The sequence below is a fragment of the Danio rerio genome, chromosome 6 (genome assembly GCF_052040795.2).
Source record: "Danio rerio strain M-AB ecotype USA chromosome 6, GRCz13ab, whole genome shotgun sequence".
NCBI lineage: Eukaryota > Metazoa > Chordata > Actinopteri > Cypriniformes > Danionidae > Danio > Danio rerio.
Genome location: NC_141026.1, coordinates 13,155,293 through 13,175,095, shown reverse-complemented (window position 1 = coordinate 13,175,095; position 19,803 = coordinate 13,155,293). Strand labels below are relative to the sequence as shown.

Here is a 19,803-nt window from a genome sequence, read left to right as displayed (position 1 = left end):
TCTCGCCTGCCGGAGACTTACCATTCGGCCCGGCTCCGGCTGCCGCACTCCGGATGCTTGTGGACTCACTACGCGATTCCGGCCCGAATTGATTCGGGCCAGATGCGGCGGCCGTAAGCTTGATACATGGTATTACAAGCCTTTAAGTTGATATAACAGCAAACGCCTGTGTGTCTGCTTGGTGCTTCTGTGTGTGTTATTAGTGCGCGCGCGTGAATGAGAGAGAGAAAGATTTGTCTGTGTGTGTGTGCTTGGTGCTGTGTGTGTGTGTTTATACAGACAGCTTGGCTGTCTGGACTGTATAGCTGGGGGATTTTCAGTTTTGTTCTCCCCCGCTCTTTAGCGGGATCGGGCGCGGCGGGCAGAAAACGGGGCAGGTTGGGCAGCGGGACAACAAATTCTTAATATAAGCAGGAGCGGTCGGGTTCGGGCTAAAACCTGGCGGGTGCGGGATTCAAAATTTAGTCCCGTGCAGATCTCTAGTCTGCTTCCTTCATGTCTATTGCTTTGCTGTTTATTTGATGCAGCCGAGGCGGAGATTGAGGGACACTCTGACATGCACGTGGGAACGGTGGGTGGGGAGAACCAGCATTAAAGGCACAACATTAAAGCATAAAACCAGCATTAAAAATCGCCTGGGTTTGAATGCAGAAAAACATTTCAAAAATACGTTGCTGACAATAAACATGAGCAAAAATCGCTTCGTTGTGTACAAGCCTTTTTAAAGCATTATTTGTGGGGTATTTTAAGTCTAAACGTCACATACACACTCTAGGGACATCAGAAACTTATTTTACTTCTTGTAAAAAGGAGCATAATAGGTCCCCTTTAAAGACCCATATCAAATGACTGTGTGCTCTGTTTTAATATGTTGTGTTCTATCCAGACCATTTGAAATGTACACAGTACAGTATAAATGGTATTAGGTAAATGATTAGTATCTAATAACATGTAATCCTATTTTTCTAGAACATCTTATCACTAGCACTCATTCATTTTTTGTATCATCTACAAAAAAAACGAAGTTATACATGGCTGAAGAATAGACCGTTCTTTTTATCTTAAAGGCTTTAAAGGCATCCAGGAACAGGAAAATAAGTGCATCTGCCGATCATCCTATTTTTTGCTACGGGTTGGGGGAGGGTTCTGGGAAGGGAACAGGTTGTCTTGTCGTGCTGTTGCATGCTGGGATGCTGGAACACACTTTGGAATACATCCCTTGTTGCCCTGTCGTTATGCTGCCAAAAACTCCAGGCTTTCTTTGCCACTAATAAAACTGCAATGGGCAGAAAGACTTTCTAGCAGCTTAAAAAAACTGCATCTGAAATCCGATGCTTTATGTATGTTTCTCGCCCTTGTGCACCAAGCATTATTCCACTTTTTACTTCTTTTATCAATAGTCATATGTATAGAGATGCTCTTGAGGATGAACTTGACTTTCAGCTTCCCAGGCTAAGTGGGTTTCCTTTAAAGTGGGTGCCAATTAATTCCACAATCCAATTAATTCCCGGTGGATAACATCAAGTCCTGCCACATTACAGGAGCAAAATGGACCCGATTACTGTTTTATGTTGACTTGAGGTTGGGAGTGGTGCAGGGATGACATCAGAAGCTGGAAGAGTAACTTTTGCTGAGAATTCTCTTGAGATTTTTCCTATTTGGTTTTTATAATGGGGGTTTTCAATTAAAGAGTAAAATGAGGCCTGTGGTAAACGAAACTGAATGATACTTTTTTTCTTGCCGGAATCTTGCCAAACCATTCTTGTCTAGTGACTTAGAAAGATACCTTCATAGAATAAGCAGTGTTTTTAAGATTGTATTTTCAGTATGGGTGGGTTTTTTTTGTGTTGGAGAATAAAACCTTAAAGGGCCATGAACCCCTTGAATGAACAAAGTCATTCTGACAGAGGTATGTCTTTAAAAACTGAAAGAGTACTGCTGACGATGCTACCTAACTTTGCCATCTGAATAAACATAAACAAAGAGTACTGATCACACATTTACCAAATCCGTAGAGACAGGACAATCAACACGAACTGAAGCCATGTCTTTTTTAAAAATGAGATGAGTGACAATCTGGATTTCACTATTTGCAGATACGAAAAGCTCTCGAGTTAAAAAAAAGTTCCTTACAAACATTTTTTTGTCGCAAATTTGCTTGAAATAACGCAAAAACAACCAATTTTCCCTTTATTTGTGAAATATATGTGTCTTAATAGTGTTTTTAGCAGTGTAGGACACATATATGACTGTAAACAGCTAAAAAAATGTGTTTTGGTGTTTTGTGACCCTTTAAAACCTTCCCAGGGGATCTAATCCCAGGGGAACTAAAGGCCATATTGTTTTTCAACTGTTAGACATCAGCTAAGCATCACTCTTTATGGTTATTTAAGGTTTCTTAAAAGTTATGTTCTGCTTATTTGTATCATTCTGGTGTCTTTTTTATGTTTGGACGTTTTTATAGATTTAAAAATGAGGAAATTATTAGGAATAACTGAAAATATTGGGTATATTCACACTTGTAGTTTGGTTCTCTTGTTTATTCGCATGTACATTCTGTCCACACCAGATGTGATTAGTGTGACTAAGACAAATGGAATAAAACAATTGTGTAGACAGCGATTATATGTATGTAAGCATGTCACGTTGTTAGATTTTTGTTGTACAGTATATTACGGGTTGGGTGATTAATTGAAAGGTTACCGAAACTGACATTCAGAACCTAAAATGGATGGTATTTTTCCACGTGTCACTTGACCCTGCTGAACTGATAAATGTTCAACACTTTGCTGCCAGATCTGATCTTTATGGCATTATTTCAATTACAAATGTTGTCTAATCTCACTTGCAATATATGAGCATATTTACTATACAAAACTTGTCAGTGAAAAATAAATGAATAAAATAATCGTTCATTAATTGTAATCCAGTTAAAATTTACAATTAATCAGGATTTTGATTTTAGGCCAAATCGCACAGCCCTACAATATATGTTGCACAAAATGTATTGCAATAAATGATATTATTGTCATTTTAAGACCATTGTATGCCAATGCCAGAATGACACTATAATAGCATCATAACGCAAGAACACTCTTCCGAAGAACACATAATATTCATTAAGTAGTGATGGTTTTTAGAAAAAATAACCTGCTTTCATTCTAGCTGAAATAAAACAAGACTTTCTCCAGAAGAAAAAAAAACTAGTACAAGAAGTACTGTGGAAAAGTCCTTGCTCTGGTAAACATCATTTAGAAAATATTTGAAAAATTCACATTTCTTTGACTTCAACTTTACAAAACCTCTGTTGCACAGAGAGATGAGTAACTGTATTAGGGATGTCTTGAAAACAGTTATATTGTGAGTGTATGATATTTACATTTACATTTACATTTAGTCATTTAGCAGAGGCTTTTATCCAAAGCGACTTACAAATGAGGACAAGGAAGCATTTTACACAACTAAGAGCAACAATGAATAAGTGCTATAGGCAAGTTTCAGGTCTGTAAAGTCTAAGAAGGGAAGTATTAGTAGTATTAGTATTTTTTTTTTTTTTTGGGTACAGTTAGTGTGATATTCAGAGAGGCAATTGCAGATTAGGAAGTGTAGTGGAGACTAAATAGTTGAGTTTTTAGTCGTTTCTTGAAAGTAGCGAGTGACTCTGCTGTTCTGATGCAGTTAGGGAGTTCATTCCACCAACTGGGCAGATTGAGCGTGAGCGTTCGCGAAAGTGATTTCTTCCCTCTTTGGGATGGAACCACGAGGCGACGTTCATTCACAGAACGCAAGTTTCTGGAGGGCACATAGATCTGCAGAAGTGAGAGCAGATAAGAAGGAGCAAGGCCAGAAGTCACTTTGTAGGCAAACATCAGTATATTTTTGCCTTGGAGTAGGCAAAAAGTCTATATTAAACTGAATAGAATGATGTTGAGGGGTTGTTATATTGGACTGTCTTTTCAAAGCACGGAAATAATACAGTATCAGTGACACTGCGTATAGATGCTAACGGCTGTGTTTGTGTGTTGATTTGCGCAGGGGAAATGCCTACTCCAAGGCAAAGCCCTGTGGAGGAAAGGGAGGTGTTGAGCAGCGAGGGAAGATCCAACAACAACAACATGGCGACTGATACCACTACCACCACCACCAACCTGCTGGCCTCGGTTAAAGAGCAGGTAAAGTGCACCGCCTCCATCTGCCAGTGTCTTGACTGTGGAGAGCTGTAATCTGAATAGCAGCTCAAACATGAGTGGCTACAGATTGGAGACCAATTGAGTCAGGCTTGCGCTAATTAGGTATAAGTCATATTTGCATTATTAATTTTTGGGTGGGGATTGGGGGAGCTCACTTTGGGGACAGGGATATACGGTCGACATAGAATCTTAGAGCAGATAATTAGTGTTTTTTGATTATATCATTAGCAAATTTAAAGATGAAGATTTGCATATTCCATTTTTCTTATTTTTATTTTATTTTATTTTATTTTATTAAACTAGATTATTTGCCTATTTCTTGAAATCATGTTTTGTTTTATATGTTTTGTTTTGTTTTGCATTTTTTGTTTTGTTGTTTGTTTCTTGTTTTTTGTTTTGTTTTTGTTTTTATTTTTATGTTTTGTTTTTATTTTTGCGTTGTTTTAATTTTTTGTTTTGTTTTTATTTTTGCGTTGTTTTAATTTTTTGTTTTGTTTTTATTTAGTTTAGTTTTTTATTTTTTGTTTTGTTTTTATTTTTTGTTTTATTTTATTTTTTATTTAATTTAATTTTTAATTTTATAATAATTGATTTGTTTTGTTTAAATTTTTATTTTTGTTTTGTGTTTTTTATTATTTTGTTTTATTTAATTTTTTTTAATTAAATGAAATTAAATTATTTCTTGATTTATTAATTAATTTCTTTTGTTTTGTTTTGTGTTTTGTTTTTATTTTCTATTATTTTGTTTTTTTATATATTTTATTTTATTTTTAGTATTTTTATTTTTTATTATTTTTGTACTAAATAAAAATAATACAAAATAAAAATGTAATTTTATTAAATTTATTTTATTTTATTTTGTAATATTTTTTTATTTTGTATTTTATTTTAATTAAATTTTTTTATTAAGTAGATTATTTGTCTATTCTCATAAATTTAGTTTAGAGAGAATTTAAACATTTTTATTTCTAATTTTACTTATTACGTGTTTTCCCACATCTCTAATGCTTCAATCTCTAAATGGCTGTCACTGTTCAGCATTATGAAAATTACTAATTAAGCGATTAGTCTAATGATTACAAACTTGTCAGCACTTATAGCCTTCATTAACTCTGTTAAAATCCAACTTATCAACCCATTACCAGGCTTAACATGTTTCACCAGGAGCGTAGAAACATTTCATTGCTTGTGTGTGTGTGTGTGTGTGTATGTGAGTGTGCAGTGATTTGTGTGGTCAAGTCTTGTCTTTTCTTTGTGCTCCTCTTGGACAGAATCAGGACATAGGCAAGTATTGTCACTCTGAACAATAGGTTGAATAGAAGAGGCCTGGTACAGCTGGTAGCTCACAGCATGGCACAAGGCAGATAGCCATTGCCTGACTTATCTCGCCTGGAGAACAACACTCAATAATCTCCCCTTTTCATTGGCTACATTAATTGCAACCCCATTCTAGTGCTTGCCTGCTTGAAACCTGCAGCACTTTCAGAATTTAATATCTATTTCTGAGCTAATACCGTGCTGTAGAATCCGACAATGGCATGCAATCATGAAAATATGCAGTGACGCAATACTGAATAGACCTCTGTAGCCAATACAGCAGCAATGTGCGCTTGTTTATATGTGTGTGTGTGTTTGTGTTTGTGTGTGTGTGTGGGGAGGAGAGGGCAGCTTTGTTTCCATCCAGAGCTGCGAATTTCCTTAATGCGCCAAATTGAATAATTGCTTAAAGCACTCCTGAATAAAGCACTGTTTACATGCTCTCATGTGTTCAAGACAGTAAAATCATCACTTCCTTTGAAATTAGCATAAATAATAAATATGTATTTATTTATGCAAATGAGGAAGCCATTTAAAGGAATAGTACACCAAAAAATTTAACTTCTGTCATTATTTACTCTCCTTTCACATGTTTCAAACCTGTATGGTTTCCTTTGTTGAACCCTAAAGAAGATATTTTGAGGAAAGCTAGAAATCTGTAACCGTTGACTTCCTTAATAACAGTCTTTCCTACTATGGAAGTCAATGGCTTCTTTTGTTTTTAACAGAATAAAGAAACTCATATTTCATACTTAGTCAGATTTGGAACCACTTGGAGTCACTTGAGTGATTGTAAAGAGTGAGTAAAGTGTCATTTTTGGGTGAACTATCCCTTTAAGTGCATTTTGCGAGAGAGGCAGATGACACACAGTATCAAACTCTGTCATGTTATCTTGTCAAGTGTTTTGATACGGTGCCTGGGGTTTGGGAAAATGATTGTGTAAGACCGTTCTAGGACTGTCTTATGATTATTCAAAATCATTTTGAGCATGAACGTTTGCTGAGGTGTTTTTAGGATTATTTACACAACATTTTAGATGGTGTGAGATGAGACTGATCCACTGGTTAAGGTCAAGTGATACTTCTGCGTCGAGTGCATGCGGTAGGTCCAATATATAGCCTTTGTATAGTCGCATATTTTTTACCATACTTTGACATGAATCCTTCACAAATTTGACTACATACCTAAGGCAAAGCAGAGTACAAGATCTGTGATTGGCTAGCTTGGGATACAGTAGCTGTGAGAAGTATAGGTGGGGCTGAGAGCCATGAAAGCGAGGTTGGTGGTCCGCTTGTTTTATGGTCTTTTTCCACTGAGCAGCATGGTTGGGTACAGTACAGTACAGTATGCATTTACAGTGCATCCGGAAAGTATTGATAGCGCTTCACTTTTTCCACATTTTTTTATGTTGCAGCCTTATTCCAAAATGGATTAAATTAATTTATTTCCTCAAAGTTCTACACACAATATCCCATAATGACGGTATGGAAATTTTTTTTTCTAAATTGTTGCAAATTTATTAAAAATAAAAAACCTGAAAAGTCACATGTACATCAGTATTCACAGCCTTCACTCAATACTTTTTTGATGCACTTTTGGCAGCAATTACAGCCTCAATTCTTTTTGAATTTGATTCCACAAGCTTGGCACTCCTGTCTTTAGGAATTTTTGCCCGATCCTCTTTGCAGTGCCTCTATAGCTCTATCAGGTTAGATGTTAAGCGACAGTGTACAGCCATTTTCAGATTTCTCCAGAGATGTACAATAGGATTTATGTCTGGGCTCTGGCTGGGCCACTCAAGGACATTCACTGAGTTGTTGTGAAACAGCACAATTCTTGAGATTTTTTGGGTACAGCTTATTTGTTTTATGTTCAACCCACTTAAATTTGCAAAAACAATCAAGTTAACTTAATCGATTTGTGTTGGGGCAACATGAAGGAAATATGCAGAACCCTGCATTTTTTTTAACATGTTTGTGAATGATTGTCTATGGATGTTTCCCAGTACTGGGTTGCAGCTGGAAGAGCATCCACTGTGTAAAACATATGCTGGATAAGTTGGTGGTTCATTCTGCTGTGGCGAACGACAAAAGCCGAAGGAAAATGAAGGAATAAATGAACGAACGAATGAATGAAAGAATGAATGAATGAATTAGCGTTTAAGTGGATTGAACATACAACAATGAAGTTGTCCCAAAAAATCTCAAGAGTTGTGTTGTTTCAGTCAGGCCCGGCCCAAACCAATTGGGCGTCCTAGGCAAGATTTCAGGTGGCGCACCGTCACATCGCAGTAAATTCCACTGCTAGTGTATAGTCATAAGAAACTAAATAGCTTTTTGATCGACTACTACAAGCTGGAAAAACATCAGATAAATATGCCAATGCAATTAACGTTATTGCTGAATATATCTAATATTTACACATTTGCTTGAGGAAGTAATGATGGAGGTAGTTATATTACTATTACTATGTTCCATAACATCTGTGCACTTCTATAACTATAGCTGACGTTAAAACTAACAGATAGCACTATAGATATTTATTGATTAGAAATGTTATGCCATATATGTCAACGTTGGGATGTAAAAAATTTGGGACAACAAATAGCTTCAAATGATAGAATACATGTCAAACAATAGAAAATATTGACAATAAAAAAGGTTTAACCTATTAAAAACAATGGCTTATAAAGAAATTAAACAAAGCTATAAAATATACTTTTAATTGTATTTGCATATCGATTAAAGTTACTATAGTTATTTAGTGAAGAGCAGCAAATGAATCTCTTTGTGTTTTGTTTAAAAACAAAGATGTTAATGTAAGAATGCACAGATCTATATGAATGAATGAAGCATTCAACTACTTTAGTAACTGTTTGTGCTCATTTAAGAGAAAATTAGTTGTGTTTAAAATAAAACACGCAGGACAGAGCAAAAAAAAAAAAAAAAAACGAAAAAAATAAGCACTTTTCCGACGGTCCCTTACTGAGAGCTCCACTCCGCGCGAGCTCTCCCGGCTAAACAGAGCTGTGGTCATAATGTCGAGTGAAAAAAAAAGAAAGACAGCTCTGAAACATAACCAGCTTAGTCTTTTTGTAGGAAACACACTTTCGATCATTTTAGGGTAAGAGGTTTTTGAGTTATTGCCGTATATCACTGAATGTGTCAGGAATATCAAGAACAAAACCAACTTAACCGCGCTTATTTCTTGCGCCCCCCTGAATGTACAGCGCCCTTAGCATTTGCCTATACTGCCTATGCTACGGGCCGGCCCTGGTTTCAGTTCATTTTAAATAATTTTGGGAGTGCAGTACGGTACCAAAAGTGCGCAGCTAGACTCGCTGCCGAATGCCATTAGTTTACAGAAAATCTCATTTGTAAATTTGTTATATCTTATTTGTTATAAGACTTATTTGCGTGTGCAACAACCAGATCAATAAATGTGCAAATAACAACACAGAAAGCACCATTTTTAAATACAAAATTAAAAAGGTTTATTTACAATTGCTTACAAAATCCAAGTGGTGCTCGCTGCAGAGCCATTTGGGCGAGCTGAGCTCCAGCGAGGGGGAGCATGAGCTTGAGCTCCACCTTTTTTGCACTTCTTCTACGAGTGATGTCACTGGGGGTAGGGTTAGGGGTGGGGTTGGTGTACGCATTAAAACAGCTTACAGGAGGCAGAGCGAGAGCTCATGCTCCCCCTCGCTGGAGCTCAGCTCTGCTCAAATGGCTCTGCAGCGAGCACCCTCTCACAAAATCTAGTAAACCATTTTTAAATTACACTGAGAGTAAATCCATTGTCTTTACAGCTGGGTCATGTCATTTACCTAGGAACAGCGTTAGATTTTATCATCAGAGGATAATTAATATAATGCTGTGGTTTCCAAGGAAGTGACGATTTAAATCCTCTCAAACACAAAGGATGGAACTTGTGCATTATTCTCAAAGGTTTTGTGCAATATTTTGATTTAGTGTATTTGGGATGGAAACCTAGCAAATGTGTTGATGTGCATATCTTTTAATCTGATAAACAGCTAGCTTTTTTATCAGACTGAATTGAGCAGAAATGTTTTTATGCACATTTTCTGAGTTTATGTGCATCGTGGTGTTTTCATTCAGCGTTTTTTCATACAATAGCCTAAAATGCGCATAAAACTATGTGGATGGAACATAGCTAGTGTGTGTCTCCTTTAAGGGCAGCTGCATCAACGAGTCTGTCTCTATTAGAGAGAGGCAGGCCAACAGTGCAGTGTGTGTGTGTTCTTACACACACACATAAACAAACACACATGCACTGCACACACACACATACACAGAGACCAAGGCTTCAGGGACAGAGCAAGAGGCCACAAATTGAGAAGCAAAGAGCAGCAAGTCAGGATGGAAGTTCAGGATTAAATGTATGCATTTTGAAGCTAAATTAATGTAATAACTGAAAGTGGGTATAAAGTGTGTGCTGAAGGCATATTATGGATCTTTTTAATGATAGAAGACCACGACGGTGACCTTTTTATGTCTTTTTGAAAGGAGCTCCAATTTGAACGGCTTACCAGAGAACTCGAAGAGGAGAGACAGATTGTAGCCAATCAGTTGGAGCGATGCAGGTTGGGGGCGGAGTCTCCAGGTGCTGCAAGTGACAGGTAAGCAGCGGTTCTGAAAAACGAAATTCAATTTGAATTAATTTTCAGAGGTTCAAAGGAAAAGCTTATTCTGAAAAGGAAAATCTGCCTTTAGTGTTACCTCATTGAAATGTAGGGATCATTAAAGTATAGACCATTTCAATGTGGTGATGTCATTGGCCCATAAACATTTCCTGCTTGTTATCAAACTATTTTATGTCTGTAACAAGAAACAACTCAATCATAACTTAATGGTAAAACCGCTATCATGACATTATTTATCAATATATGGCTCTTTTTTGGATTCTCAGAAGCTATAGAAATTAAAAATGACAAACAGAAAATACGTTGAGACCATTGTTTTTGTTTACATCCCTCAAAATGGTCTATTGTTTTATACACCGTGCAACAGCTTTGTGTGAGAAATGTGCTTATATAGCAGTTTTAGAGAGAGTTTGGCTTTTTACTTTTGCGTTTGAATAAAAAAAATGCAGCTTTGCAATGTCAAACATTGGTTCTTGATGTCTTTTGTGCAAGTTTTGATTAATAGATGGCGTATGCATTTATTACAAGAACATCTGTACTGCTTTGCAAGATTACCATGAGGCCTGCTGAGCATGTTTTTCCCTTCGAAACACGCGCGTGATTGTAAATATTTGATTACTGTTGTTGATTTGGTTTTTTAACCGTTATATAATTACCAATGGTGGAAATGAAAAGGAAGTTGTTTTATATTTTACTCACATTGTGTCAATTGGCCTTTCTAGCATGCTTTTTAAAATGTTTTACAGCTTGATGGTTCAGTAGAGCCATTTTAGTATAATTTTTCCAATATTATTATTTTGCAATTATATTATTTTTGTATATTATATTATAATATTTGTCTTTTCTTTTAGTTAATGTTTGTTTTATTTCAGGTGACAATTCATATATTGTTTTACTGTTAATTTCAGTTTTGGGTTACCGATAACTATTTCTGCACAGAATTTTGTTAATTTTTTTTTTTTTTTTTTGGTGTATTCCCTTTATTTATCAGTGGTTGCCACAGCAGAATGAACCGCCAACTTATCCAGCATATTTAGTAGCTAGCTGGTTGGCGGTTCATTCCGCTGTGGCGACCCCGGATTAATGAGGGGACTAAGCCGATAAGAAAATGAATGAATAAATGAGTTTTTCTATAGATGCTTTACAGATCGTTATTATACATTAATGTATGTGTTTATATGTATGTATGTATTTTCCATGTATATGTATATATATGTATATATGTATGTGTGTGTGTATGTATGTATGTATATATGTATGTATGTATGTATGTGTATCTGTATGTGCATATATGTATTTATGTGTATATATATATATATATATATATATATATATATATATATATGTATATGTATATATATATATATATATATATATGTATATATATATATATATATATGTATATATATATATATATATATATATATATATATATATATATATATATATATATATATATATATATATATATATATATATATATATATATATATATGTATGTATGTATGTATGTATGTATGTACAGCATTATCCAGCATATTTTTTATGCAGTGGATGCCCTTCTAGCCGCAACCCAGCACTGGGACACCCATTCACTCTCACATTCACACACACAATCGCACACTACGTCCAATTTTGTTTATTCAATTCACCTATAGCGCATGTCTTTGGACTGTGGGAGAAACCGGACCACCCGGAGGAAACTAATGCAGACTCCATGCAGACTCCACATAGAAATGCCAACTGGCCCAGCCGCGACTTGAACCAGTGATTATCTTGCTGTGAGGCAACAGTGCTAACTACTGAGCCACCGTGTCACCCAATATGTTATTATATATCAGTAATACGTCATCAAATGATTCTTGTTCTAACTATGCCTGAAGTATATAGTATGAAGTAATCTGTTGTTACACTAAAGTACATTTTTAGTTGAAATCTTCAATTAACAGTCATTATTTTGGACTCTCTTTCACAGAATTAAACAGCAATTAAAACAGGACATATTTTAATATATAGGAAAAAAAGCATCATTTAAAGCTGTTACACTTTAGACTTTTAATCCTTATAAATCCCCCTTTTAATATTGACTCAAATATCTCACCATGTACATCCCCAGCAGTTAATTATCGTTCATTTATACAGTATATCTGGTGTTCACTGTTCACCCAAAAACATCCACCTTTATGCTAATCAGTTCTGGCTAATGTCACTTCACGGAATTATTATTCATGACTTGAACAACAATTATGCACAAATTTACATCGCTTTTACAAGCCTCAATTATCGAACTTCAGTGATAGCATTTAAAGCTTTTAAATGTCTCTTATGTGTCGCATTTAAACCACCCACTCCACACATTATGGATCATTCGTGAAGGACACGTTTGACTGTATGTAACAGTATATAGTCTGTGCTCATATACTGTACAGAAACACAACACTCACTGTTCTGTGCTTCGTGTTTGTGTGTGTGTGTGTGTCAGTATGAAGGACACGCGTGCAGCGATGCACAAACCGTCATCTCTTTCCCCACTGAATAATTACTTCATGGGAAATGGGTGTTTGTCAATTTACAATAAGCACATTCAAGCTTCAGGGTATTGTGAAAGTTTCACACTTAATGAATGTCATGGAAAGAGCTCTCCTGATAAATCAGAGACGTTTGCTGTAGCCATCGCTTCAGACAGATTTATTTACAATACTGTCTAGTTAAACTGCAGTAGAGTTTTTGCTCGTCTTGTGCGTTGCCACAGTGAACTCTTCGTGCGTGTGTGTGTGTGTGTGTGTGTGTGTGCACACATGTCAGCTGCCCTGTTTGTTCTCCTCTCCTGTGAAGGAGTGTCTGTTTTGTTTTTTCAGATGGCTTCTGCTGTTTTGCCGCAGTATACAGACCATTTTTTTCCTTTTGCTTAAAGAAGGTCCTATACACTACTCAACATAATTGAGCACATCCCATTATGATGCCATTTATCTATTTTTCAGTGAATATAGGTTATACATTTTGGTGTATTTGAACAAAACATATTTAATAATTGGATAATTTATTAAAATAACATTTTGGTCACCAAAAATTTTTAGAAATGAAACGATAATACATTTAAATTTATGTAGTTTTGTAAGTTCAAACTTACAAAAATGTCAACAATTTCTTTGTTTCTCTTGAATTTTGCTCTTTAAAAACATTTAGTTTTTCATATTTTTCTCTAACATAAATTTGGGTGTACTAATTTTGAACCATTATCATAAGTTACTTTGTTAGATAAGCTCTAGATTTGGCTTCAATACTGACAAATCAAATGTCATTCATTCATTTTCTTGTCGGCTTAGTCCCTTTATTAATCTAGGGTCGCCACAGCGGAATGAACCGCCAACTTATCCAGCAAGTTTTTACGCAGCGGATGCCCTTCCAGCCGCAACCCATCTCTGGGAAACATCCACACACACATTCACACACACACTCATACACTATGGACAATTTAGCCAACCCAATTCACCTGTACAGCATGTCTTTGGACTGTGGGGGAAACCGGAGCACCCGGAGGAAACCCACGCGAAGGCAGGGAGAACATGCAAACTCCACACAGAAACACCAACTGAGCCGAGGTTCGAACCAGCGACCTTCTTGCTGTGAGGCGACAGCACTAACTACTGCGCCACTGCCTCGCCACAAATCAAATGTATATGCACAAATATCAGGCCTGTAGCCAGGGGGGGTTCGGATGGATTGAAAAACCCACCCCTTACTATAAAAAGTCCAGAATTTGTCCCATACATGAGTTCATTTTTCCTATTTTTACTGCTATGCCATTGTAAATAGGAAAAATAATTAATCAAAAAAGGCTTTAAAACTAAGCGGAATCCTATGCTGGCTGTCACTTCGGCGTGACTTAAGCGAATCAGTTGTTTTTAAATGGAGAAAACATTTCACAAGTAACATTTATTCTAAATCTTGGACTTATTCTTAAAACAAGGAATGATCAATAAAAGATGTGAAGCACCATATTAAAGATGTGAAGCGGCCCATTTTAAGATTAACTTTAACATTAATTTGGCAACTGTTGGTAGCATGAATTTTCAAATGTATTTCTTTTACAAGAGATGCTAGAAAAATCATGAAGCTCTAATATTATTATTGTTGTTGTTGTTATTATTATTATGTTAGATTTTTTGTGTCATTCAAATGGCCAAATTCTGACTGAGGAAAGTTAAATGTGCTGGCCAGGGGTGCGTTTCCCAAACAACAACATAACTCATGGCTGAACTAGCATAGTACAATGCATCATTTGGGAAAAGAACCATGTAGTGTTTCTTAGTGTAAGAACCATGTACTCGTTTTTTATATTAATGAAAATATATGTAAACAGCACAAATAGGGACAGTATTTCCTTTACAAATATTATTAAGAATATTGCATATTCTATTCCAAAACATAAAATTACTGAGCTAATCTCATATAAATCATATAAATCGTTAGGCTAATGGTTGTAATTTACAGTAGGCCACAATAATAATAATTATTATTAATGTATTATTATTATTATTATTAAGTTTGATATTGTTTATTTAATTTTTGAAAAGTCTACTTTTACAATTTGACACATTTAAACCACTGCAGAAATGTTCTACCCAACAGACCCATGTCATATACAGTACAGATACATTTCTTAATTAATAACCAACTATAAATTAAAAGCATTAATGTGTGCTATATATTTTTGTTTTCACAAGCTTTGGAGACGCAATGTAAATTCTAAATTTTAAATAATAGGTCACCTATAGCTTTCGTCAAAAGCCACGGCTGTGTTCCAAATAGCATAAAAGTGCACTACTAAGAGAACGCAATTTTCAAAAGGAAGATCGGTAAAACTGAACTGTAAAAATATTTTAAAAGCAAATCACACCTAAAAGAGATGACTTTAATGTTTTTTTTTTTTTTTAAATCATTACAAGTTTAAATGTTGGAAAGTTCTAAATGAATAGGGCATAGTGATGATAACTGGGAATAGAACACAGTCCGGACCTATGCTTCTAACTACAGCTGTAGAGGTGTAGTTGGAAACGTACAAGTTTGCCATGCAGTTTACTAATGTTCGTTGAAACGATAGATTAACGAAACGTCAAATCAACGAACTATGTTTGTAATGATGGAACTTGAGAATTTAGTTTGCTAACAATGGTTTTTGGAAACGCACCATTTGCATTATTTGCATAATAAATGACATTAGGCCACAGACTTTAACAGATTCTTATTTTTGTTTCTAATAATATATGATGTAATACATTTGGATTTAAAAATATATATATATTTTTTTATATTTCTTTATTCTAAATCTTTAGGAAACATTTTGGTACACCAGAAAGTGTGGTTCACATAAACATCTGACAAGCTAATTTAGCTAAAAACAGTGCTTAAAATGTCACTAAAATGCAGTGTTTAAATGTCATAATATAATAGAAAATCAGGCGTATAACTGCAGAAAGCTCTCCTAAAACGAAACAGTCCTTTCAACAGGCTGGCTATGGGCCTGAATATAATATTGTAAAGCTTTCTTTAGCAATATTTATGTAAATGAAAGATTTGTGAGGGGTTTACTTACATATGTTGAGCACTGTAGCTGCCATTCTTCATGCAACCCGTTACCTTTAACCTTTCTCTACATGGAATTCCTGTTGTCCCCGTCAGCTGTCGCTGTACCCTGATGACCGGTGTCCTTTGACCCCTCCTTTGCAGATGGTGACGCTTTCTGGCAGCCTTTAGCACACACTCGTCTGCCGGTTTAAGACAGTGGCATCTACATTCTGTTGTTTATTCAATCAAATTCACTCCTATCTTGTCATTTCTATCTTCTTCTATCCCGACTGCAAATACACAAGTATGTTAATACCCTGTGATTAGGATTTGAAAATTTGTGTCAGAGAGATGAACGCGGCAGTTAGTAGACTGTAACAATGTGATTGATGTTCGCTGGTAATGGTTTCTTAATGCCTGGCAAATGGAGCAGATCTTTTTTGCTTTTCATTGACTTATTGGAAGATGAGATGAGGGCCCATTCTACCAAACGGATGCCATTTGTGTTCCGCATAAGTATATGTGTGAAAAATAACTAGGAATAGAAACAGCTGATGGCCAACTTTTAGACACGCATGGTATTATTCATGGAATAACACATCAACAAAGCAACAGTTAGTTTACCTTCAATTTTTAATAGTCTTTTGTCATGAGCATGGCCAAATGGCGAGCGCATGATACACAAAAGACAAAAGTGTGTTGTCTTTACTCTGTCTATATACAATGTATTTGTAGTTTTAAAGTGATAGATTACTCAGAAGATATGGTGCTTCACATATAACAAGAATGACACACTTAACACAATAAATACCAAGACTTAAGATCAAGTACACAAGCAAAAAAAAATGAAGGTCGCTGGTTCAAGCCTCGGCAGGGTCAGTTGGTGTTTCTGTGTGGAGTTTGCATGTTCTTCCTGCGTTTGTGTGGGTTTCCTCAGGGTGCTCCGGTTTCCCCCACAGTCCAAACACATGTGGTACAGGTGAATTGGGTGGAATCGGCTGGAAGAGCATCCGCTGCGTAAAAACGTGCTGGATAAGTTTGCGGTTCCATCTGCTGTGGCGACCCCAGATTAATAAAGGGACTAAGCCGAAAATAAAATAAATAAAATCAAATAAATATAATAAAAAAAACAAAATAATAATTAGGGATGTCTCGATCAGTTTTTTTTCCCTCTTAAGTCAGAGTCAATTGATTTTAAGTATCTACCGATACTGAAACCTGATCCGACACGTTATAGCGTCTCTGCAACAAAGTGATGTCATGCTGCACGCATTGCTTCTGTGTGAAGTCAAGAAAGAGGTCTAACTCTGTCTATCGATCCATCGATTGACTACATTTGTTATGTAAATAAATTGCTTTGGACACAAAAGTAAATGTATAAAGATTTGTAAAACATCTTATTGTCCTTACATTTTGCCCAAGGGGCATCCACTCAAAATAATTGTTTAAGGGGTGTGATGTCAGAATTTTTGAGCCCAACTTTACAATTCCTTGAAGACAGCTATTTTTATTTATAGACAGTGAGGAAAAACAACAAATAAAATAATAGGAACAAATACTTTCAAAAAACAAATTATAAGGTCTTAAGAATAACTCTCTCGACATTAAATGAGTTGAGCTTCCACAATAAAACAGTCTCTGATGAGCCTTATTAATAATTGTATGTGTAGAACTTTAGAAAATTAAAGAAGATTTTAGACTGTGGTTAATCCTTGGCTCTATTTTAACAATCTAGGCACAAAGTCTAAAGTGCATGGCACAAAAGTATTAAGGGCGTGTCCAAATCCACTTTGCTATTTTAAGGACGGAAAAATACGCTCTGCGTCCCAGCGCATGATAAGAGGGTTGTGCTTATTCTCTTAATGAGATATGGGTGTTTATTGAGCATAACGTCCATTAAACCAACCAGAGTCTCATCTCAAATTCTCTTTAAAAGTTAGTTGCATTTTGGCATGGTGCATTTGCTATTTACATGGCGGGCTTTGTAAGTGGAAAAACTGAATGCTTCACTAGTGAGAAAACAGTTAAACAAACCATCTGCATCGTGATGATACAGAAAAAGCCTCCTCCATTTGGCCTCTTTACTTTCTTTTTATTTTACTTTTACTCTTTACTCCTTTACTTTCGTGGATAATGAAATGGTGTTGTACTCACTTCACTAAAGACATTCATTAGCCTACATATTTAATTTTGTTTGTTTAGTGCAAAGATTTGTTTCAAAACTATTTCTAAATTCAGTTCTAATTTCCAGCAAACGAATAAATGAACAATAATAACAATAAGTGTGGTCAAAAAACGGAGTTATATCCAAACACACGTCCTATTCTGCCCCATATAGTGATGCATACATCTTCAAAACCCAACAGGTGGACAAATCTAAACTTGTTTTTATTAAAACAAATATAAATATGCATATAATAAATAATACACAGTGGCACAGTGGATAGTGTTGTTGCCTCACAGCAAGAAGGTTGCTGGTTCGAGCCTCAGCTGGGTCAGTTGATGAATGAATGAATGAATGAATAACATTATACAAATGCAAATTTTCATGAATAAACTGAAAAAAGTCCCCCTGACTTGAAGAAGGCATGGAGACAGTGGATTTTATATTTATGTAGAAAATAATCATTTAATCATTTTAATTCTTTAATTTGTTTTCATATGTAAAGATATTTGTGTATTGCTGTACATCCTGTGTGTATTAAGCAATGTCTAAGCGTTTTGGACCTGCATAACTAACACGCTCTGCGCTGGACTTTAGACCAACTTTAAGATGGTCATTGGCGCAGTCTATTTCAGTTCCTCAAAATGGCAATGCACCAACAATGCGCCTTAACACACCTCCTTTTTAAACCTGAACACCCATGAGTCCAAAAAGTAGCACAAATGAATTAGCTATTTAAGCAACATGGTGCAAAATGTGAAAATAAGGGTTTCGCTGGTCTGAGAAATAGCAACAAACCACGACATTCACATCTTGCGCCTTATTGTGCTGAATGTATGATAGGGCCTAATGAGTTTAAATTGGTCTCTGATATCTAAATAGAAGGCATGTGGCTTAGGTACAGCAAGTGCCATTTTTGATATGTACTTTTTTATATGTACTTTTTCAACCCTAATAGAGACCCTATGATGAATTACCCTAGGTTATTTACCTTATGTGGAAGGGTCATGATTATTAATGAGCTCTTCTAACATGATCCAGCAGTTTTAATACTCACAGAGAAAAAAAAAGAACATTGTTTGTATTTAATCAGAAAACGTGGTGGGCTGCGTTTCCCGATAACGATTGATCTTAGCACTTAAGAGCGTTTTCTACGAGTCATTTTGCGAACGTTCGTTATTGTTTCACGTGCGTTTCCCAAAAATGCACTTAACACAATTGCACGTAGCCCAGCTTTAAGTGCAACTTAGGAGTCGCTATCCGTTTGTTAAGTGCTGAAATGTCACGCTATAGAATGGCTCGTTATTGTTGCACATGTTATAGCAATCCATATAATTCTTCTTCTACTTGTGTGAATGTATATTCAACTCGAATAACATAAAAAAAAAATATTTTTGAGCCAGTTTAAAAACATAAATTAACTGGAAATGTCGTACTGTAAAAACACTGTCTTGCTCCAATCTCGCATAAAACTAATTCTAACAGTCCTTGCCGGAAATGACATCAGCATCATTTTCGATATTTATATGAAACCTTAATTAAGTAGAATTATTTATCAATTTCTTTATCAAAAATTGCTTATCTCACATCAAAATAAATAAATAAGTAAATAAATAAATAAATAAATAAGCTCTTACATTTATTTTTGAAAAGTTTAGCCTAATTATTAATTATTATTATTTGTATATTGAATTGTGTAATGTGTAGAAAATATAAATGAATAGAGATATACGTACAAATAAAATGAATAATGACTTTGAAGAGAAGTAAATTGTAGGTGCAATTTACCGGTTGTCCAGCAGGTGCCCTCATAACTCTGTCTCCTTACGATGCACTTAAGGCTTTACGATTACTTCAGAGCACTCGTAGATCCACGAAGATTTTCAAGTGCTACTTAAGT

General features: G+C 35.5%; 1 protein-coding gene and 1 long non-coding RNA gene across 9 annotated transcripts in view; both read left to right on the top strand.

The window, feature by feature from the left end:
- Positions 1-19,803, top strand: part of pkp4 (plakophilin 4) — a 97,862-nt gene that overhangs the window by 14,940 nt on the left and 63,119 nt on the right. For 4 of the 8 annotated variants that reach the window (XM_087256725.1, XM_087256722.1, XM_087256723.1 and 1 more), the window contains exons 2-3: positions 4,036-4,172; positions 10,035-10,147. In XM_087256725.1, the coding sequence (XP_087112851.1) occupies positions 4,041-4,172; positions 10,035-10,147 (245 nt within the window). In that variant the 5' untranslated portion in view covers positions 4,036-4,040. Of the gene's footprint in view, positions 1-4,035; positions 4,173-9,781; positions 9,908-10,034; positions 10,148-19,803 lie in introns of those variants that run through there. The other 4 variants (XM_087256726.1, XM_087256724.1, XM_087256728.1 and 1 more) reach the window with 2 other exon arrangements.
- Positions 5,243-7,884, top strand: LOC147843393 (uncharacterized). The gene is made up of 2 exons (XR_015493362.1): positions 5,243-7,327; positions 7,733-7,884. It is a non-coding gene; the product is annotated as an uncharacterized LOC147843393 (long non-coding RNA).